The sequence below is a fragment of the Nannobrachium achirus genome (genome assembly GCF_963921795.1).
Source record: "Nannobrachium achirus genome assembly, chromosome: 11".
NCBI lineage: Eukaryota > Metazoa > Chordata > Actinopteri > Myctophiformes > Myctophidae > Nannobrachium > Nannobrachium achirus.
In genome coordinates this window covers 41516251-41540740 of record NC_137820.1, presented here as the reverse complement: position 1 = coordinate 41540740, position 24490 = coordinate 41516251, and the positions used below count along the sequence as shown (strand labels likewise).

At 42.1% G+C, this 24490-nt stretch overlaps 1 protein-coding gene across 1 annotated transcript in view; it reads right to left on the bottom strand.

Moving 5' to 3' along the window:
* Window positions 1–4958: 4958 nt before the first annotated feature.
* pot1 (protection of telomeres 1 homolog) overlaps window positions 4959–24490 on the bottom strand; it is a gene marked incomplete at its 3' end in the record, with an annotated part of 102927 nt that continues 83395 nt past the window's right edge. Inside the window, exon 21 of the mRNA XM_080737074.1 lies at window positions 4959–5209. Within this exon, the coding sequence (XP_080593200.1) occupies window positions 4959–5209 (251 nt within the window). The remainder of the gene's footprint in view (window positions 5210–24490) is intronic.

Here is a 24490-nt window from a genome sequence, read left to right as displayed (position 1 = left end):
ATAGGGTTCAACAGACGTCATTTGACATTTGTGGCGGTCGATCGTGACGTAAGATGTTCGTCGACGTAAGAAAAATTGGATCATCCAGATGATCCAATTCCCCCACAATGCACCTGGATTTCTGCTTCTTCTGGGTGCTTCAAAACGCCACTGAGCAACTTGCATTGAAATGAATAGCTGGGGCAGGGCTATCCGTTCTCTATTATATATATAAATATAATAAACTCTGTGGTACCAGCACGTGAGGAAGATTTCAATGTAATTAAAAATGTATTAAAACTATGTGAAATCTCTAAATGATATCTGCATGATGGGAATAGATCATTAAATATGACAGGTATGAGCCTCCTCTGACATCATCCAATAAAGTTGAGCTCAGGCGGTGCTGACGCAAGAAGAACTGCTGCACTGCAGTTCCTGTCTAACCTGAAACTGAGTTTGAGTTAAGTAGCAATGATCATTCATTAAAAATGATTTGTTTGCTTAACTAGCCCTTACCCGTTCAAAGATATGAGCTCCAAAATGATGTGCAGTGTGTGGGTTATGGGATGTGCACTGTGCACACAGTATATGAGGGATGGAAAGTAACTTTAACTGGTGCTTGCATGATGTAGGAGCATCAATGTAAGAAACCCGTTTCGTTTAATGGCTACAGAGATACTGTTCCCCCAGCCCACCCGCCCACCCACCCGCCTGCACACACACCCGCCTGCCTGCACACACACACACACACACACACACACACACACACACAGAGCTGGTTAAACATTTTGCCTCAAGCTAGATGCAGAATAGATGTGCCTCATGCTAGATGCAGAATAGATAGTAGATACACCATAAAAATGCTAATATACAGCATACGATTTGTGAAAGTGACAAACGGGCTTCACAGTTATGTCAGGTGTGTTCATATGCTTATGGTGATGCGATTTCAGATCAATTGCTCCAGCCACTGAGGAGAAACGCTGTGACACTCAGACACTCAGACATTCGCAAAATTATAGTATAGATATGCAACATTTAGCAAAGCTATTTTCGGCGCGCGGCGGACCATACATTTGGCATTATAGTGACAAGCACTGGAACAGCTTGGGGCTGAGATGAAATGGATATGAAATTTGATTTCATGTGCATGTGTGTAGGTCGGGTACATCTTGTTCAGTTGACTTCTAGTCAAAACAGGAATGGGGGGAGGTTACAAACACTGGTATAGAACCCAACCTGTTCATAGATTCATAGTTTCTTCTTTTGACAGCACAATCATCAGCTGTATTTTGGAATCATGTCAATTTGTGTTTTCAGATATTTAACCACTTGAACCGTCGATACTTAAAGAAAATAGATGATCTACAAGCTCACAACGCCTCACAGCGTGAGGCGTTGTGAGCTTGTAGATCTTCTATTTTAGGCTAAAGTTCTCTGAATATGAACGCTGGGGTTCAAGTGGTTAATATATAAAAGGAGGAAAAAATGTTTCTATCACACAAAGATTTGGAGGACCCCCTGTTTTAACTCTGAGGGCCCCCTAGGGGTCCCGGACGCGAGTTTCTAAATTCTAGGAAAGCTAAGGCAAAACCACGCCCCGGACTCATTTTTTAAGCTTGTGATTGGCTGAACCGGAGATAGTGAGCGCTCCATTGTAGTCACTTGGACCGCGGCAGAGGTGCACCAAAACCTGAACCTATCCTTAACCATTCCTAACCCTAACCCCAACTCTAACCCTAAACCTAACCTTAACCCTAACCCCAACCCTAACCCTAACCTTAACCTCAGTCAAACTGACGCTGGTGAATTCTAAACTGGTGAAATGCCTTAGCTCTCCTAGAATTTAGAAACTCGCATCCCGGACCCCCTGTTGAAAACCCTTGGTCTAAAGGATAGAACACATAGGGACGCTGGGGCACTAATAACTATAAAGGTGTCACGAGGAGTCCGCCAGGGAAAATGATCTCCGTCTTACCATTTATGTTAGATATTGTGATGTCAAGAGAAGCATGACCAATCCTGTCTGGAAATGATATTGTCCAATCAGAAAAGGTCCATTGAACTCAATGAAAAGTTGAATGAAAACAGGTTTACTTTATGTGACAGAAAACTTCTCGGACCAAGAATAGTATTCTGGTTTCCTATAGTGACCAAACTGACTATTACTCTGGAATCAAAACACACCAACATTCTGGTGCTATTCAGACTGTTGTTAATACACACACACACACACACACACACACACACACACACCCACACCCTTCCCCTCTCTGCTTGAGGCGTTGAGATGTGGAGGGGCAGGCACGTGCAGACATAGACAGCAAAGGGGCCTTGAGCCCCCGCCCTTTTATCTGTCTCTAAAAAAGTGCCCTCTCCAGGCCATGAATGCAGTTTTTACTATGGTGAAAGAAATGCAAAAGTAAATTCCATGCCATACCTGAAGGCAGCATTCAAGAGAATTGCCTTAATGTCCAAACTCTTGAAGAATTTCCCTCTCTATAGAAATCAATGCCGTTACGCCACATTTCCAGTATTCACTTGATTATGCTTAAGTGTGATATCACGTGCCGAAAATAGCCGACCTCCAAGCTCACAACGCGTCGCAGCTTGGAGGTCTGCTATTTTCAATAGTTCCACCAAAAGGCCCTTTTAGAAAGTTCAGCCCCTGCCTCATAACATTCTCTACATGTCCCTGGTGGAGGGGCCATAACCCCCCTCTCTCTGGAAGGGACAGTGGTGTGATTCCTTATAAAGGCTACCATAATAACACTGACCACAGGCCATAACAAACTCTGCTTTGTGTCAATCTGAGGAAGCATTTGTCCTGATTCAGAAAGACAGGAAGAGAGAGAGATTGAGAGTGAGAGAGAGAGAGAGTGAGTGAGAGAGAGAGAGAGAGAGAGAGAGAGAGAGAGAGAGAGAGGGGGAGGACGGAAAGAGAGCAGGGTTGTTTAAAGTTGTACCATGTAACTTTTTTTTATAAAACAAATCTTAAAATTGTCCTAACTGTTAAATCGCTAAAGTTTTAGAACACCCACTCCGTGAATTTCAGCCTGTAAAGCCTTCTCTATATATGTAAACTGCGATCCTTGCCGTGGACCGGATCTCGCGCCAAAATTGCGTCATCACACTACCGGCCAATCACAGCGAGGGTTATACAACTGCCGGCCAATCACAGCGCATCTTGAAGTGGGGTCGCTATGGCAGCCATATTTGTTGTCACCCGTTTGTACCATCCCTTCTCTAGGTAATTTCGCCTACCAGGCAGGGTGAAGGAGTCCGTATCTCTGGAATTACTGAACGCACAGGAACAAGGGACCCATCAAAAGATAGATCTCAGCGAGGTGGAGGCAGACGCGGGGGTCTGAAGGTACGAAAAACGGCCGAAAGACGCGGACGCGACCGCGGTTTGCTATAGGGCTAATGACCACTAGTTGGGCATCTTACACAGTATAGCTTTAAGTGAAAGATTATGCTAAGACTTGTCATTTCACATTTCTTTTTGCCGTCATGTGTATTCATTTTAATAGTTGGGGTTCTGATGGATACCGTTACTGTGTCTTAAACAATCAATAGCAACTCCTTTTCCTTTTACAACAAACTCTCTCTCTGGCTTCACTGCTCTTTTCCCGAAAATGTCCAACAAATGCATTTTTTCCACAGGTTTCTTTCATTTTTTGCCTTTCTAATTATTATGGAGAATGGAGCGTATTTTTTGCAGAAACCCACAAATGGCAAGAAACCACTCCATTCCCATTGAAAAGCAGAATCCACCTTCATTGGTAGATTTAAACTTCGAAGTCAGAGAAGGTCACGAAAACTGCAAAATTAGCTGATCTACAAGCTCAATGTTATGCCAATCCACTGGATATTGCCAATGGCAGACATGTGAAGTGTTGAAATGGCACAGTTGTACCTGGCTTAGTTAATACTTTTTGTTGAATATTCTTAATTCTATTTAACTTCTTTTTGAAGTTACATTTGATGTGTGTGGTCTCCTCTCCCTTGTTGCAAAGCAGAGCTGATTTGTAACACACAGTTTATTTTGTATTCTTTTTTTTAATAGAGTATTAAACTTTTAGCCAATGAGGAAGCTGCACTAGCCTCATTGACCTGAATGGGAAATTGCAAATACGTAACTTTATAGAGTAACTTTTAGCCAATGAGGAAGCAGGATTCTCGCCTTTATAGAGTAACCCCAAAAACCTTATAGATCAGGGGTGGGCAACTTTGATGACGGCGAGGGCCACTATATTTCCACCTTCACTCCAGAGGGCCACATTGCATATTGCCAAGTCCAACTTTGTCATTCTAGTATCTCATACAAAAGAAGCAAAAATAGCAGATCTACAAGCTTGTAGATCGACTATTTTTGCATCTTTTGAATTGGAATCCTGAATATTGTTTTATTTTTTAATTGGAATCCTGAAATGTAACATTTTGATTTCATTCATTATATACTCATGTTAACTTTATGAACATAAATACAAATACATTGGACATAAAACAATACATTTTAGTACCACTATACTAGTCATAAAGCTACTAATATAGACTGATGGAATTAAAACAGGTCATGTTTGGAATTGTAACAGCTAAAATCAATTATAATATCAGTATACCGGCATTAACCTGCGGGCCGCATTAAGTAAAGGTGGGGGCCGCATGTGGCCCCCGGGCCACCAGTTGCCCATGTATGTTATAGAGTAACCCCTCCGACTTGAATGGGAAAATGTAAAAAAAACGGAAACCACACTCCAATTTCCCATCTTTCTACCACTGCTTTCCCGTCTCTCAAACGACTGATCTCTCCTGCTCAGACGTGCCTCCTCTCTCAGTGACCACAGGGTCAACCCTGGAAACGTCAGTCACAGTTAAACCAAGTCTGTGTGCGTGAATGGTGCGTGTGTGTGTGCGTGAGTGTGTGCGGGAAACCTGTTTCATTGAGGGAAAAGAGAGGAGTTTTGCTGAGTTTACAGCAGGGACACGGGGAGGTTTGCCTGCGTCACTGTGTGAATCGGGGCTGTGACTAGGGAACAATCGCAGGCCTGTGTTGCTGCTTTGTGTGGCATGTGGGTGACGGCCAGCGGGTGGGTGGTGGGTGGTGTGTTGGTCTGTAAGCCACAGTGAGGGGCAGCCATGCCATGCAGCCGCGGGATGCTCTTCAATGAGCAGCCATCTGTGAACCAGGGAGGAGCGCAGTTCATACCCAGACCCGGATGCACTGCATGATGTGAGAGCAAATCATCATTAGCATTGGCTTGAGACGGGGCTGAGAAAAAGACAGCTTATTGCTATGGGACTGCCAGTGCAACTATCCTTTATTTTCTTAGCATTTCTTCTATAAATAATTCATCAAATAATCAAGAAGCATTTTTGTACAAATTATTTAGATAATATAAATATTTTGTATAGATCATGTTTTTTTATTGCGACCATAGGTCGCAAGTTTACTATGAAAACCGGCAGATCTTGTCTGCGTATCTGTATCTGTCTGTAGGTCACGCCTGACACTGTGCTTCCCCTGACACATCACTGTGACATCACAGGTGACATCACCTATGTAAAAGTCCATATATGGGTATTCCCCAGAATCCCTTTTATGCCCATATATAAAGATCCCTGATGTCATCGATATACATCACTGGCCAGATGGCCAAGACATGACATGGCCCATATCTGTGTGGCTGGTTAAGATAGGGATCTCCATGTATGGGCATTTAAGGGATTCAAGGCTGAGCGAATTGTCTGGGACGTCCACCATCCCGGCCACGGCCTGTTCAAGCCAGCAACGAGGCCGCGGCCAGGCAAGCGCTACCTCAGCCTCGCCAGCCGCACTCAAAGACTCTGGAGTACCTTCTACCTGACCGCCATCAGACTCATGAACAAACACTGAACTACACGGCCCGGACTATATGGCCATATGTCTGTTGGCTTATGTATTGGCATTTGCACAATTTTGCACTTTGCACAATTTTGCAGTTTGCACTTGAGTTTTTGCACTTTAGGTAGTTTTAGATCTTAACATATAGACATATTAAGTAGCTTAGTTCTTTTAGCAACTTAACACTGATTTTAATGTGGTATTCTTAAGACTGTAGCTGCTGCTTTGCTTGCGCACAATGAATTTCACTTGCCCTTTTACTTGTAAATTGGTATTGTTGACAATAAAGTTGAACCTTGAACCTTGTTGTGATGTCATGGGAACTACTAACAGAATCCCTTTTATGGCCATATATGGAGATCCCTGATGTCATCAATAATGGGAATGCCCATATATGGAGGAAGACAGCCCATATCTGTGTGGCTGGTTCAGACAAGGATCTCCATGTATGGGCATAAAAGGGATGTACCGTATACAGTACATGGATCTACATATGGGTACCAGGGGTCTCCATATATGGGTAACTGGTCAGATATACATCACTGGCCAGATGGCCAAGAATTGGCGCGACCAGGGCGATGTCGCCCTGAGGCGTCTTACTAGTTTTTATATATGGCTCAAATGCTTCAATTGCATTTCAGCAGGACAATTAAGATCTCAGTCTGGGGATGATCTCACTGATGGGTGCATTGATTGGTGTGTGTGTGTGTGTGTGTGTGTGTGTGTGTGTGTGTGTGTGTGTGTGTGTGTGTGTGTGTGTGTGTGTGTGTGTGTGTGTGTCTGTCTATGGTGGAGTGTTGCTGTATAAGCCTGTAGACATGTTGAGAACAGACTGCTATGCACTGCTATGCAGACTGCTATGCAGTGCAGACAGATATGGCAGCAATAGAGCCATCACACCTCTGACGCCTGCTGTTTGCTTTTAATTAGCTCAAGAGGCAGCACCTGTTTTGGGCCTAAATTCACACCATCTGAGCCAAATGCATCACACAAACAAGAAAGCGCTAAGAGATGGATAATTTTGCCTGCAGATCCGAGTTGGATCGTAGAGCCTCCTACGCCACCCGCCAAACACTCCCTGCTGACAGGTGCCGCCCCAAATCGTTTTCGCATAGACACTCGACAAGGCCGGATTCAAACCCCCAGACTCCATGGTGGTGGGATTTTACCACTGTACTGTGCCACCCGAGTGCATCATCTTCTTCTTTAACATCCACTCTGGCTTTTGTATGAACCCCAGAATGTTTTGTTGTATGTAATGAAGTGGACCCCACTTTGATAACCACCTTTTCACCTGAGACCCAAAAGATAATTTAGTTGTAACCCTGGGACACAACATTACAAAAATAATAAGAAATCTCTTGAACTGGGGACATCCGACCCTGACAAGCACTTGTAGTTGTTGTGCCATTACATTTAGTTTGACTCATAAAATGTGAAAATAGCAAATTACAGGGACTCAGTGGGTTCCTTTAGGGGTCTGTAACTCTGACAGTGTACAAATGGAACCATATGAACCCTAACAGGTTCATTTGGTTCCATTTGTATACTGTCAGAGTTAAGGAGACCTTGAAATTCGAAAGTTTGAGAAACTGCTTGAACCACAACACCCCATAGCAGTTTGGAAAGCATGCACTGCAGCAGGCCTAATGAACAAAGTGATATGCAATACCACCGCCTTTATAGTGAGTGAACGCTAACGAGCAACAGACATTGCTCTAAGCCTTGAGCCAAGTTATTCATACTGTATTAAATGGGCTCAGGAACACAAAGGGAGAAGACAGGGGCTGTTGCTGTGATGTAATCCTATTATCATTTCCCGTCAGATCATTTTGTTGATGTTACTGTCTACTACTGGTAATGACAGTAGTCATGATCTAAAATAGTGGTGCAGTGGTTAATCAAACTAATCGATTTAATTGATTATAAAAAGGAATTGCTAATGAAAAAAGAAAAGAAAAGAAGAAGAAAAAAAGATATACTAATCACTAAGAAAATAATCAATAGTTGCACCCCTAATCAAAAACAGTTTATCTGACATGTTTATGTACTGCTAAAGTACCAGGTAGTAGCAGATTCTGTTCCAAGTTTGTTTGAACCCCAGCCCATTAATTAAAATAAGATTTGGGTGCATTCAAATAGCCTCTTGTTTATGAGTGAAATTCAGTTTGAGGTCAAGGATAAGTAGTTTGGGGCGAGTCGAGTCTAAATGCCTCGCTAGCACCCCCTAAAGGCCATGCTGTTAATGAGATCTACATCTGTATCAGATTACTTGTTTTCTTTAATAAATGTTGTTCCATTTGTACACTCTCTGCATGAGTTAAAGGAGTAGTTCACCCCCCAAAATGACTTTTTTTCTATTGATTACTCATGCCATGGAGAGTAGAGTTCAATAATATTTTTAGTTTTTGTCACATTCCTAAGACAACATTTTTATTCGAGTACATTTACCCCCATTGATTACGGATGGGGACCCGTTTCTAAACGGGTCCCCATCCGGAACGAATGGGGGTAAATTTATTGTTATCACATTTTTGTCTTAGGAATGCGACAAAAAACTAAAAATATGATTGAACTCTAGTCTCCATGGCGTGAGTAATCAATAGATAAAAAGTCATTTTGGGGGTGAACTACTCCTTTAAGGCCGATGCATAGGCCTACTACACTTTTAGAGGTGAATTTATTTCGGTTCGGTCCTAGGTGTCACAAAATCTCTGCAGCACCGAATAGCCAACATTTATGACGGTACCCGCATTGAATGAATACTGTATGTAAAAGGCCATGCCACACCTATTATTTGTTGGCCATGGGACCCGCTGGGTTTAGCTTGAGAGAAGGGTATAAAGACACTAAGAAAGTGATAGGAGAGGGACTTCTGTAGGGAGAGGTGAAGAACTGTACCCAGGCCGTGGGGCCGTGAGGGCAGACAAGGCTTGAGATTTCTTCTGGGACATGCTGTATATCGTCGTTGTCGGGTGAAAACCTCCTATCTCCAAGTTTCAAATTTGTATGTTCTTTCGCAAAGTAAAGCCCTGCTTCATCGTACAAGGCCGTCACACAAAAGTAGTGAAAACAGCAGATCTACAAGTACACAACGGCTTGTAGATCGGCTGTTTTCACTAGTTTAAATCATTTTTAAAACGAAAAATCCAAAACGAAAGGTTTTGGACATACAAGGTTTCCACCCGACAACGACGATATGGACTTGTTAATCTGCTTTTATAATAAAGCTGGACATCTACATTCATCTTTATTCTATCTGGACAATATATTTCTCCCATAACACAAGGCACTGGGACAGCGTGGCCTGCCTGTAGCCTGGCGTGGCCGACTCATTATCACCCTCTGCCACAGTGAGGAATTAGTATGAGCAACGCCAGGCTAGGCTGTCTGGGCATCAATGCCACTGCTCGGGGCAAATCTTTTAATTTTTGTACCCTTTTTTCTCCTCAATTTAGTTGATATGCCAATTGATTCCTCCCCGCACAGATTTCTCTGTTGTCACTGTTGCATTTTTTTGTGCAAAGCCTTCTAAATGAGTTCATACACCATTCTGCAAAGCTCTGTGATCTCATGAATAATTTGCAGAAAATATGTTTGCCACATTTTAAGTGCTGACCTCAAAAGGGAATAAGTTTAAGTTGAATGTACATTTTTTTCACTCTCTCCTTTGTCTGGTTCAATATATTATTCATCATTGTTATAATTGTGTCCCTTTCTCTTTTTTTTTCAGGACAAAAGAAAGCCCTGTCCTCATTTCTGTTGTCACCGTGGCAACATCACATTATTATTTTAGTTATTGATGCTAACGAAGAAGCATCCAAACAAGAATGAAATATGTTTTTTGTCTGCAGCCTCAAAGTGTCAGACAGACATGAAACGGTTTCTCTTCTTATGTTCTTTATCTGTCACAACAACCCACAATCCTTTATGAGAAGTCTTCATTTAGTCTCATCTTCTGTAGCTGCCACAAGCTGAGCAGTGAGCACATGGGGTAAGAAGCCTCCATGTTGGTAATCCGAGTTCCCAGAAGTTATTTTTTTTCGCACTCTGAGCTCCCAGGATACTTCATTAATATTCAAAGTTCCAACTGGAACGCCGTGATTTCAATTCCTTAAGGTTTTTGGGTGCCAGTGTTTGCAATTAGAGTGTGTTGGGTTTATATAATTGATTATTGTTTAAAGTTGTGTGATGGGCTTCATAGGCCTATATGGGGTGACAACCAGTCTGATCACCTATGGCCAGTTTCACTCTCATCTCAACTTGGTGTCAATACAAGGACATTCTTTTGCGACCATGGACCTCCATATATGGAGCTGACCAACACTAACATCACCCGGATCTCCATATATGGCTATGGCTGATTCATTCGGACATCAGTGAATGCCAATATATAATTATGTCAGTCTAACCAATATGCCCATATCTCCATATATATTGATCTCCATATATGGGTATCAGGGATCTCCATATATGGGTACTGGTCCGATATCTATTAATAAAGGATAAAATAAAATAAAAGTCCATAAGGGTATTCCCAGATGACGCCCTGTTAGGGGAACCACTCTAACATAATCCATATATGGCCAAGACAGATGGCCCTTAGGCATCTTACTGGTAACATGAAACTGAATGGAACTTTATTATGATGTACGGCATAAGGTGATATAAAACTCTAGAACTTCATGCTGTAGACCAATAAATGCATGGTATGAAGTAATATAGAGTCTTTGAAATAGGAGAGAGAGTTGAGGTCATATAGTTTGAGATACTGTAGAATGGCATGTTTACTGACATTGGACAGCATAAAGTAATATAAAACTTCAAAACATTATGCCTGTATACAGTATGTACGCCATAAAGTAATATAAGACTTTCAAGGTTTATGCTGTATACACTGCTGCACAGACACAAGTGTGTGTGCTGTGCGTGTGCGTGTGTGCGTCTGCGTGGGTCGATGTTTTTGTTTTTATTATTTTACTTCTGTGCAAACAGAAGAAAATTATAAATGGTCTTCAAAGATTTACACTCTGAATCTAAAGGGATATTTAGGCCTACTCTGTTTGGGAAACTCTATCCTAAGACGGTGTCAGGCGCTGAAAATAAAAGCTCAGACCATCGTATGATCAAGTACATTTTTCCTCCAGGTTGACAGAAGGTTGTCTGCCCCGTTCATTCATTCTCTCTCTCTCTCTGGACAAAACAATATCAGTCTAGTCATTTTCAGAGTTGTTTACATGCTGACACAATGGCACCATAAAGAAAAGGAGATGAAAATAGAGGACATTTGAGACAACTGGGACACACAACACTCATGTGTCATAATGACGTTCCGTCTTTCTGTGACACACACCACACACACAGCGCTCGTGCATGAGTTGTAAATATCATAAGTGTGTGTGTGTGTCATTCATGAGTGCACTCAGGGCCCTATTTTGACCGAGTTCTTATTTGTTAACAAAGTGATAACAGCACCATCATATGCACAATTGGTATTATGAAAGAAGCACTGAACACGAACACTTATGGTTTTAGCATCGGCAGCATATTTAATGCATGGGGGAGTGTTCATATGTTAATTAACAATTTGTACGCCAAACTCGTTCAGTAACGAGATACGGCCACTAGAGGTCACTCTGCCAAAAGGAGTTGTCTCGTTCAGGAACGAGACAAAGGGTTAACCTGGTTACATGGAGCTGCATGCATCCTGTGTCGTCAGTGAAAGACCCTAGTCCATACGTCATAACGTAGCTCGCAGAGAGACAAAATGGCGCGTCTAGGCTGCAGTGATTTCTATTCTATGCTGAAACATAAAAAGGGCTTTATCTATGAATAAGGTGCAAAGAACGCCAGGGAAGCAGAGATCTGCCTGTTTTCACGGCAACACTTTACCGCGATGGATTTTAGTTTCGCGAGCGTTTGTAAACAAATGGATTATCTTCCTCAATCGTCAGTGGACACTCACGTGCACACGCACAAAGCTTCCGAGGCTCTTCAAAATTAAAGCGTAAGTGAACGACGGCAGCAGCAACAGCTAGAAATGTTAGAAATCTTGGCCTCCCATGTGTTAAGGGGCGCAATGCTATTATGAACCTTCGACTTCGGGGACTTCTATCCATGTGTGCATGTGGCCATCAGTCACCGATGTTTCGTTTTGTACACAGTACAGCCACGGCTGGAGTCAGAAAAGAAAGATCCCAAGTAAACTGTGGATTTTTTCCTTTTGAAAATCGGTTGAGAACTGAGTGAGATGGATCATAATGCCATGAGTGGTTGTGGTCTAAATGGAATCATTGAGCGCACAGTTCGGACACACGGATAGGGCCTATCCGACCGATAGGCCTACATTTGAAGCCACATCTCTGTCAATTCTAAGCCGATTATTTTGCTGAATGTTCGCCCCAAGGATAGTAGGGTTTATTTAAGGTATCGCCACCACAGAGACTCCCCTTCCTGTCATATGGACAGAGGAGGAAGTGGAGGAGGGGTGCGTGGTGGTTTGGGTGGAGGTTAAGGATGTGTGGTGTTGTTACTGGGTCAGCTCTCTATCCAACTATCACCCAAGAGAGAAAATACAGTAAGTAAGTAAGCCTTACAAGCCCTGAGGGCAGGAGCCCATCTCCTGTTTCATTGAGATGTGAGGCGGTTGATGTAAATGTACACTCCCTGGACACAAAGTACAAGTACAGTAGACTACCTGGACATGACGCTAGTATTTCACAGAGACTTAACCCCAAATCCCTTGATGCTGAGTGCCAAGCAGGGAGGGATTGGGTCCCATTTTTTGAGTCTTTGGTATGACCCAGCCGGAGATTGAACCCCGACCTCCGTCTCAAGGCGGACACTCTAACCACAAGGCCACTGAGCTGGTCTAAGAGAGAACAGGGGCTAATCCACTCAAAAGTCCCTTCTCCAAAGTTTACTTATAAAAGCCAATGCATGAAAAAAGGGAATTCTACACACGGTGTTCACTTACAGCCAGAACATTTATTGAGAATCTTTGTCGCACTAACCATCAGGTATCTGATCTGATGCAACTGAATTGTTGTATTCTCAGTAAATACTCTGGCTGTATAGTATTGTAAGTGTGAGGGATTCACTTTGTTCATGCATCGACTCCTGCTCCTATACATGCCTGTCCTTGAAGTACGTCTGCAGAAAAGTTAAATGTCTAGTTCAAGCATTTTCACTATATATAATATATTATCTGGTCTATGAAACTCATTTGGGGATTTTTTGGAGAGAATGGGGGATTAATGAAATTGGCAGCATTGGTATAGGCTAATCTTCACGTTCCAGGTCAAATACCAACCTTGAATGATTTAACATCGTCACGTCAGTCAAATATAGCCGAAACCTAGATCAGCATGGTCTGAAATATTCCTTCTAAACCCAAACTTGAAAACTCAGGTGTCACTTTATGGCACCTGTTCTCAATGTGAGGTCCAGGGTTCGAGGCGTGGTCCCTAGCAAACTTAGACCACATGTAGTCTAGATCTGCTATTTTTGATGGGGTTGGATGAATCAACAGTTTTGTATTTTTGATCTGCTATTTCAGATCTCCGCGGCCAATACTTAATCTGGGGGTCCATTGGCTTGATATTAAAATCTTTGAGAACATTTTTGCTGAGTTCTATGGCACCATTATGAGTGGAGCTTTTAACTGAGTCAGTGTTGAATGGCTGTGCACTTGGACACTGCCCATGGTCCCCTTCAAGAGCCTCTGTCCCCGGGCATGGGCCTGTTGCTGTTGCAGAGAGGAGGGTGACGGCCTCCACCCAGTCCTTCAGATTATTAATGTGAACACTCTCTTCTTGCCTCTGAGATGTAGTGGAGTAGAAACAAACTAAAGAAGAAAAAAAACACCCCAAAATGGTAGGCTACTACAGTATCATACTATTGTATTATCTTCATATATAATTGGTGCTCACTAATGCTCATTCTAATATGGTACACTTTTCTTCTACACTTCAGAAACCCGCCTAGTGACTTTGTTTGTTATAGGGGTTTTCTTTTTTTGTGTTTGTGTGTGTGAAACAAGGCTTCCCAATGTGACATTTGAGATTCAAATGCACATTTTATCTTCCTAGTCTCCTATAGTGGAGTAAAAAGTAAGCCTACAGTATTGCAACAGTAAAAGTCACAACAATAACAACAAAACAGACACAAAGTACAACTTTACTTAAGTTCAATACTCAAGTAAATGTATGTAGGCCTACTGTTACTGTCTCCACCAGTCCTGGTCTTAAACCAGAGGTAAAATAGAAAGAGCACTGATGCCACCTACAGGAGAATGTAAATTTTGCAACAGAAAGAAAGGAAAGCTGTGTATTAACACTATGTTAGTTCTAACAGTGAGTCTCCTCTCATGCCTCCACTCTCTGTCTCTTTGCCTTGTTGGCATAAACATGAAATAAATGTTCAGGTCGGGAAACCAATTTTATCCAATCAGGAGAGAGAACACATACAGGATACAGATCAACAAGTGACATTGGAAGTGATGACACAAAGACATTTGCAAACAAAATTGGAACTGGAACACTATGAACAGAAGGCCTACTGTACAGTGCACGGCACCCCCTGGACATGACGAGTAGTATGTTACAGGGACTTACAGTATCCCCAATCCAACCCTTGATTATGAGTGCCAAGCAGAAAGGTATTGGGTCCCGATTTTATAGTCTTTGGTCTGACCAGGCTGGGCGGGGACTGAACCGCGACTTCCCAATCTCAGAGCTGACTCTCTAACTTGTGGTTCTCAACCTGTGGGTCAGGTCGGGACCCCCAAGGTAGGGACACCAGGTTGAATGTGGTAAAAAGAAATCGGTCATTAAAGTTTTATGTAGAGTTTAGGTGTAATTTATTATCCTGCCATAACCAGGAATCTGGGCAACACATTTCGTTCTGTACCTGCATAGTGTGACAATAAAACTCATTGAACCTTCTAATTAGCAGAGTTAAAAACTGTGTAAGCCATACTTCTCTCACCCAGCTCTCCCTGCATCCTGTGTACTACACTTTGCTCTCAGTGTCCCTTGCAGCGGAGCATGATGATGATGATGGGAAAGCTCTTTGAAGTGGTTCAGGAGAAGGCCTCAGGGCTCTCAGCACCACGATGCCACCACCACACTGGCCACTGTAGGGTGGGTCCCCAGATGACAGTGTGAAGTGACAATTTAAGGACTTTTATGACCTTTTTAATACCAAAAAGTAAGACCATTACTGCATCAAAAGTAATAAACTAGGCTATATAAAAAATTGCCAAATATTGGCCAAATCGTCAAATAAGAAAGAACTTAAGAAGCCAACATTTGTGAGAATAGTCAATCTATACAATCCTACAACGCCTCGCTTGCAAGGCATTGTGAGTTTGTAGATCGCCTATTTTCACAATGGTGAACCGAGTCGATCAAGCCGAACAAAATTGCATGCCCCAACTCTTACAATGCCAAGTGATTGCCATGGTGCGGAGTCCTCAGTTCAAATATAATTATTTTGGGGTGGTCAAAGCCTGAAAAGGTTTAGAACCACTGCAGCTACCTCAAGGCCGTTGAGCTGGTTGGAATTTAGACAGGTACCATACAAACGCCTGTAAGACACAATGATAACACAACAATGATAATAATGATGACAACAAGAAGGGATTCCGATCGCACCAATGCATCAGAACCAAATAAGCAATCTAATGAAGTAAAATAACACAGGAAAACCTCCCTGGAGAATCAACAACACATTGTCTGGGACAAGACAAAGGTTGATAGGTCTGTGTAAACAAGCTCAACCACAAATACGTGCGCACGTGAACGCACACACACACACACAGATTTGTCATATACAAGCTGCGATGCTTGGATGGAGAAGAGTCGTCGATGGCCTATGCTCCATTTGGAGCGATGGGCCTACAGTAAGTAAGTAAAGTAAACTGCGATACCTTCGGAGCTTGTAGATCTGCTATTTTCTGCATGCGACTCCATCGAACAATAAAGAATAAATTGGGCTTAAATGTAAATAAAACAAAGCAATAGACCATAAAGACAAATAGGGGGGAATAAATACATCTTGTATTAATGTCAGATAAGGCCACATGTACACATCCAGAAATATATCTGTGGCAATAGTTTGCCAACTTGTGCTTTACCGAAGAAAAATGAAAATGTTCTGTTTAACAGGTCAGCACATTCTATAACCTGAACTTTCACTACACTAAGCCACTCTACTGCTACACTGCTCTCCCAAGTGGGAGATGTGGAGAGAGCTGTGATTATCACTCTTTTGCCCTAAAGGTTGAAGAGGCAGGGTTGTAAAAAACAGGAACTTTTTTTTTACACATTCAATCCCCACACTGTCTGGGAGAGAAAATGAGAAACGTTGACACCCTTTTTCTTTTCAACAGCTATATCTGAGGTGTCCTTGAGCTAGGAGCCTAATCGCCTACTGCTCCGGAGAGTGTACAAATGGAACCCTTACGGGTCCATTTGAACACTCCCCAGAGTTAGAGATGGATACATTGACACAGTAGGCCAGTCAATCTAAGCTAAAAAAGGGCCTGACCCAAAAGAAATTGCAATAGTAATGGTTCAAGGTTTTTTATGATCGTTAGGGTCATCCAAATAACATATTAAAAGTTGTGAATTATATATTTAGTGGATCAAGGTAAATTCAGGGGGTTCAAGTTTGGGTCCATTCACTTACTATACAGGAAAAAAAGACCCCCAAAAAATCTTCTTTAAAAGTAGCATGTGTGGGGTCTAACTAGGATTTTTTTTTATTCTGAATCCATTGCAAGCATTTGTTTTGCACAAAAAAACATTCCTTGGACTAAAAACGGACCCATAGAACTATGGTTTAGTGATGAGTCATCACTTTTCTGGGGTCAGCTCCGTTTTGTGGTGTCCGTTTTTAACCCGACGAATGTTTTTTGTGCAAAACGAATGCTTGCAATGGATTCAGGACCATGAAAAACCCCTAGTTATACCCCTCACATGCTACTTAAAGAAGATCTTTTGGGGGGTCTTTTTTTCCTGTATAGTAAGTGAATGGACCCAAACTTGAACCCCCTGAATTTACCTTGATCCACTAAATATATAATTCACAACTTTTAATATGTTATTTGGATGACCCTAACGATCATAAAAAACCTTGAACCATTACTATTGCAATTTCTTTTGGGTCAAATCTTAGATTGACTAGCCTAAGAGTACTTTTTCGGTTTATGTATGTAGTACACACACAGACATGGGGTGCAGTCATGGCACAGTGTTATTTATAGCTCTGCCATGTCGCATGAAATTCATACAGTTACTGTAGGTTTCAGAGTGTTTTTAAAATTAACCTCCTGGGCAGATAGGGCTGTTTTGCAGTAGAATCGCAAAGGATTCTCAACGGCTACTTCCTTATTAGCTTGTCCCTTTCTCTAGTCATGGAAGAAAGCCTATTATTATTTGTTTTTGTAGAGACAATTTCACACATGGTTACGTTTGGCTCCACTGCCATTTGAACAAAGCCAATTCATTGGACTGTAAATGTAACAGCAATGCAGTGCATGTGGAGGGAAAAAAGGCAGACTTGTTTTTGTTTTAGTTCACAGCACAGATGATTGGCTTACATTCAGCTGCACTATAAAATACTATTGATATTTACACTGTGGTTAAATAAAACAGTACGGTACAAGACTTTATTGTGGTCCAAAAGGTACAGTATGACTTAAGATCCAGTTGGCCCTATAGTATTTTCAGATTGTTAAATATATGCCCCCATTGAAAAAGGGGAGCGTCAATAATCCAACCTAAGAATGCAGGAGTTGGCATTCTTAGGTTAGGGTATTGACGAAAATAATATGTGCATGACCAGCAACCCTTCCCTGGGGAGACTAAACGGATGCACGTGGATCTTGGGATCCACAATAAAACGGACGTGGTTTTAATGTGGATTCACGTGATCAGCATGTGACATTGGTCATCTGCTGTACGATGTCAGACGTCTTCAACATAATCTCTGATATATGACTGCAACATTCTGCAATGTTTTAGCCCAATCAGAGCCCAATTGACTTCTGTTATGAAATTAAAGTTAAACACTTCCAAAAGTATGAAACACATTGGAACAATAGTGGAGGTAGGTATGTGACCTACAGTGCGCACAAGGCATTTGGTGCCGAATGGTTTGTGACGTTATCTCCGGGACACACAGACAGAGCCTCTTCTAGACGGCTAGACTCATGGGGGCTGTGCCTACTGTAGGTGCATTAAAAACAAACAAAAAGCACATTCCACTGTGGCTTCATCATACTGAAGAGGAGCTAAGATAGGCATTTATAAATATTATTATCTGCATTGAGAGACAGACAGACAGAGCCAGATGCAGGAGCGGTTAGCACCACTAAAAAGTTAAATAGTGAGGCTTTAAGATAAAGTCTGCCCCCCACGTGGAAGTACAGTATGCTGAAAATACCAACATTGTTTTGTTTCAAATGCTATTAACATTACTTACTTGATCCTAGTGGTACATAAGGCTTTGCCATTAACATGCTGAAGGATTTTTTCAAGGTTATTTCATCTCTGTAAAATGTTTTACACATTCACAGCCATACCGCCAAATAATAAATCAAAAGGAGAAATAATATTACAGTAGTAAAGAACATGTTGATAGGCATCACTAACCCTCTCACTGATTTAAATGCCAGCCTAAACTTTATTCTTTGTAGATCACTGGTCTGACTGATTTTCTACAGGTGGTTCTGGAGATATGCTAGTGACTCACTCACCCACTCAGAGATTGTGAACATTTATAATGACATGCCCAAGGTAGGGACACCAGGCTGAATGTGGTAAAAAGAAATCGGTCATTAAAGGTGATACACCATGAAATTTCACTTTTCCTATTTTAAAACCTTTTGTTGGGGTCCCACTAGCACCTTCTATCCTCACAAAGTCCCATTTCTGACCGTTGTGTCTTTCTCTGGTTTTGGGAAGGCTGAGGTTAAAAGCATCCCACGGGGGGGGGGGGGGGGGGGGGGGCTCTGAAAATGCTCTGAGAGCCATTCAAAATGAGAGAGGCTCTCTATTCAGGAGTGGTAATTTAGCCTCAAACCTTTTGAAAAACGTTTTTTGGGACAAACAATATGACATAAATACTTTTTAAATGCATGGTGTATCACCTTTAAAGTTGTATGTAATGCTTAGGTGTAATTTATTCTGCCATGACCATAGACAGTAAAAGAATATGGATGGTGTTAAGCCATTGGTTTCTATGCTGCGAAAATGACGCTTTTTTTGTCCCTTGTACGGGTGCCGCCAACATTGTAGAAATCAACGTTCATTGGTAGAAAAGGTACCATCTCGAATGCTATTGGCTGCCAACGGTCACATGCAACCGCAGGGATACTTGGGAGAATGTGGTGTTGAGCTTGCCAAATAAAGCACACAAAGAAGAAAGGAATCAAGCCCCTCCTACAGCATACCCTGCTTTAACATCAAATATAACATAAATTGGACCATATTTTCACAAAACGCATATCATGGTGATTGAAACGAGGCTTTAAACTAGCGACAGGAACCATAAAGTACTTATGACAATGTTTATTAAGGTAAGAAAATCAATGTAAAAGTTCGGGTGAATAGAATGGAATCCTATGGAGAACATGTTGCTTCTGGTACCAGAACAGCGCAACTAGCGGCCAATCATAGGAACTTTCAGTTCCGTGTTGCTTCATTTTAAATCCCGACGACTGCCCCCTGGCCATAACCAGGACCTGGGTAACACATTTTGTTCTGTACCTGCATAGAGTGACAATAAAACTCACTGAACCTTCTAATTAGCAGGGTTAAAAACTGTGTAAGTCATACTTCTCTCACCCAGCTCTCCCTGCATCCTGCAACACACACTACACACTGCTCTCAGCGTCCCTTGAAGCGGAGCATGATGATGATGGGAAAGCTCTTTGAAGTGGTTCAGGAGATGGCCTCAGGGCTCTCAGCACCATAATGCCACCACTACACTGAACACTGTGTAGGGTCACTGTGGGCACGGAACAGATTGTCCCCCAGAGGAAACTTCACACACCGTGGCGGCCTCACCTCGGCAGAGACAACGCACAGAGTCAAAAGGTGAAACATCACACCAAGAGTTGGGACACGGAAAGTCTCTCAGCATCAGCATGGCAGATTATGTAACACACATGCATGCATGCATGCATGCATATGTACACACACACACACACACACGCACTTTAACCACTAAACCCTATACTTGGTTGAGGAGTCCAACAGGGGTCTGAGGCTACAAGGCCCGCTCCTCTTTCCCCTCTAAACGGAGGGCCCTTTCTTGCACGCTGCCTTATGCCTAAACCTTTATGGGATATTTTACCTAAGCCTGTTTGGGATATTTTACAATTTTGAACACATTTTTAAAATAGCTCCACAAGCTCATAACGTGTTGATGTACACCGGCGATTTTCTGGTAAAAAAAAATGTCTACAAAGTTTAGCGGTAAGGCCTAAATCTCTTTGCCAATCTACAAGCTCAAAATGAATTGCGTTGCTATTTTTGCTGAATGCTCGCCTAAGAATAGGGATGCTATAGGAAGAAGATACAGAATAAAACCTAGATAGGCAAAATAAAGACTAAACATAAAGACTGTTACTATAGCCTATATTCTGACATAAATGTAATCCCCACTCCACTTTACATTTGCACACAGTATGACATTTCCTCTGCATTTAGCCATCCTAACCTGCAGCAGCAACATACATAGCAGCTCTCTCACATAAGAGATGTGTGATGTTACGAGGACGCAGCACCTGAAGATGTTGCTATAAAACCTCCCGATAATGAATTGGAGATCGACTTCCACTCGGGGCCTTTGCATCCAAATGAGCTTCGTTTTATTGAAGCATCGATAGTAATGAACCAGAAAATGAACTTACATCCACCATTAAAAGCCTCTACAAAATCTCTTAATGACATTGGCAAGTGTCTTGGCTCTTTGTCCCATCGAGCAGAAACATGTTTACGTTCACCGATATGAACTGCCAGCCCAACATCATAACGAAGAGACATTTTCTTATAAACCACTTAGCGTTACAGTATATTGTCGCTGTTGCTTTATTTAAAATAATATATGAATAGTGAAGATTGCCGATCTACAAGCGCACAACATGACAACGCATCATGAGATGGGTTGATTGAATACTTCATTAACACGATTATTAACACTAATAGGTAGTACTAGTCAAATGTTATGCTAAAAGGAGAACCACCATGTAATTGCAATCAAATACATTTTTGAGAGGTACAGTATCCGTTACAAATGAAACCAAATCAAGTTATCAATACTTCTCAGTCACAACAGAACAATTCATAAAAAAAGACTATATTAGAACCTGTGTGAATGTAATTATAACTGGTATATAAACAAATATTTGGATTATTAATCATGCAAAGCATATTATTATTTCACCGCCAGGTGGCCCACTTGTGCTACATGTATAGTGTGTGTTTATAATTACAACAAAATGGCCTTGATGAGAAGCCATGAGACATTGAGTACATTTCACATACATTACAGGCATCTTTACAATGCAGTTTGGACTTCTAGTACGTCATATCAAACAGCCCGGGACTTCTTTAAAACCCTGGCCTCTTCTTTTACTGTCTATTAAGGATTTTTATAGTCTGTCCACTGCCAACAAAGTACCTTACCTTTGCAATTTTATAGAAAAATAACAATCCATTATTTCCAATCGCGATCTTGTGTAAAAGACGGGCGTATCTCTCACAGAGTCGCGGATAAAGAAATCAGACGAACGGGCGCTGCCATTACAAGATGATCGAGTGGGGGTCGGGCCTTAGTGTGCATTAATTCAAATTTTGTTATTTGAATGAAATTAAATCACTTAACTCATACAGTGCCGCCGGCCACAAGGGGCGCTAGAGTGCCAGAAATGTCTCCATAGACCTTCGCTCTAGCTTCCGTCGACACTGTCCCAAGTGCCTTGGGATTTCACTCCAGCCAATGCTATGGGTGACGATAGGAGGAAGCTAGCTGACACGTAGCCAAAATACTAACCCATTTAGAAGCCCGATCTAAAGCTATTTCAGTCGCAAAAAACTTTTTCTTTGGGTCTGGGAATCCAGAATCCACAATCCGGAGAAAATCCTGTCTAAAGATGTGATTTATCATTGGAGTGGGCGGCGCGATGCGGCCGCGTTGCCTGATTACGGGCCGGGGGAAAGGGCTTTCGGTCGGCCGCCTAGATTTTAAATTTAGAGCCAGGCTTGGTGCGGCCTCAGATTATTTTATTCATTTTATTAAAAAAGCCGGACTAGTTCGGGATAGGCACACTGGAATACGTCGCGGGGTCTAAACTTTATTTTAAACCATTTTCAATGGAATAAATCGTCGGACCATCTAGCGTCTCTCGTTGGCTAGCGCTGGACGAGCCGGGACCACCCACGTTGCTCCAAGCAGCTCGGGGTAAGTAAAATAGCAAATAAAATATTGTATTGGATTGAAATAAAGCCGAACTTGTTCGGGATAGGCACTGTAAGGGTTAACCTACTGTACCTTTAATTTCAAATCAACTGTGCAATGGAGCCATATACATCATGGCATGGTAACCGTTACACTACCCAAACCTCTACCAGAGTGCCCTGTCGCTTATTTTTTCCACAACAATTTTGTTGTTATGCTAATTATTCCCTCCTCACACATATTTGTGTTGTCACTGTTGTATCCTACAACACCTGTCAGTGAGGAGTCCCCACCGGGAGGACATAGAGCCTTCTTCCTACTCCTCCCGCCCAACACGCATCCAGCCAGTAGGATTATGTGCTTTGACCATTTTCACCCTCCCCGCACAGCTTCCCTCCCCCGAACAAGGGGCCAATTGTGTTTGTGTAGACGCTCGACAAAGCCGGATGCAGCACAGTGGATTCAAACCGAAAACCTCTGCGGTGGATGGCAGGCACTTTAACACTGCTCCACCTGACCTGGCTTAAAGTACTTCTTCCATCACAGGTGATGTACCCCAGTGTGCCACACCGGGATACCCCTCAATATGAGTCATTTTAAGTGTTATAAGAGGTGTAGGTTTGCATTAATGTTCCTTTACTGATTAGGGTATTGCTTGGCCTTTCTTCTCAGGCCCACCTCACCCCTTATCACCACATAAGCGTGGGGTGGCTCACAGTAGCTGACAGAGAGTTCAGCATCTTGCAATGGGCCTGGTGTACAATATACACTACACCACCAAGATACTACTTCATAAACGTCAAGGATGTCCACAACTACAACACCAGATGCAGGTCCACGAATCACATTGAATCCAGATTTGGCTCTAAAAAAGGCTCAAATTCGTTCTCCTGCTATACGACTAACATGTGGAATGCACTCCCGCAAGCCCTAAAGGAGAGTACATCCCTAACCTCTTGCAACATCGGTCTGAAAAGTCACTTACAGGCGGCTGCTAATCGAAACTTGTAAATAGACTAAGCCCATACTCACCTCCCTTCCACTGTAAATATCTCTTTATTTTATTTACCTTTTATTCTGCTTTTATAATCGATGTTATCCTATGCAAAGTACTGTGTTCTATCCGTCTGTTTTTCAATGTTATATGAGATACATGAAGTGGTTCCTGTGTAATTAAGCCGAAAAGCATACTAGGATCTCCTTTTAGTTGACCTTGTACCAGCGATTTGTACTGTCATGAAACTGTACTTTTTCCTATGCAACCTTCTTATAAATTCTTCAATCAATCAATTAATCAATCAATCAATCAAAAGATGCACAAACTATCTGTGCAGGTATCCTCTATGTGGGAAAGGCCCTGCTGAATGAAATGTTAACAACACACAGATGATTACTGCAGGAGTAGTAATATTCCCCAATCCCCAATCCCCCAACTACATCACCTTAGACAGCCAGACAGATTGATTTAGGATACACTGGTAGATGAATGAAAACGTGGAAGAGACTATGGTCCGTCATATGAGTTTCCTGCACCGAAAATAGCCACTTTTTGCCACGTGCCACCATTGTAGGACAAAGTATAAATGTGGCTTCAGAAAGACAGGGCTGTGGAGTTATGTACAGTATATAGAACGCACTGGAGGTTGACCGGTCAATGAACTAATGTTTGACAATTGTAAGCCATTTCATTTGTGTTTTTCTTTTTGTTCATTTCCCGGACAAACTTCTCTAGACCAGTACTAAAACTTCTAAGTAAAGGCTGAAAAAAATAAAATAAGAGAATCTTACCAAAAGCATCCCACAGGATGTTCTCATGTTCTCATCAAGAGAGAGGAAAACGTGTTCCCCTATACTCTAAAACATTAACGTACACCCCCCGTTTTGTAATCCACATGTGATGAGCATTGATCTGGTGGATCCCTACAAAATGAAAGCACGTTCCTTGGTGGGTTTCTGTCAATCTGGACGGGAGCTGCAGCCATTATAACACACGATGAGCATGGGGAAAGAGAGGATAATAGCATCCTGCATCGATAGCACTCAAATGACTGAAGAAGGGCTCTGCTTCAAATATCGTCACGGGAAAAAGCTTTTATGTCCAAAAAAACGTTCCTTATGTGTTATTATTTTACAAACATATTTAAGAAGTTG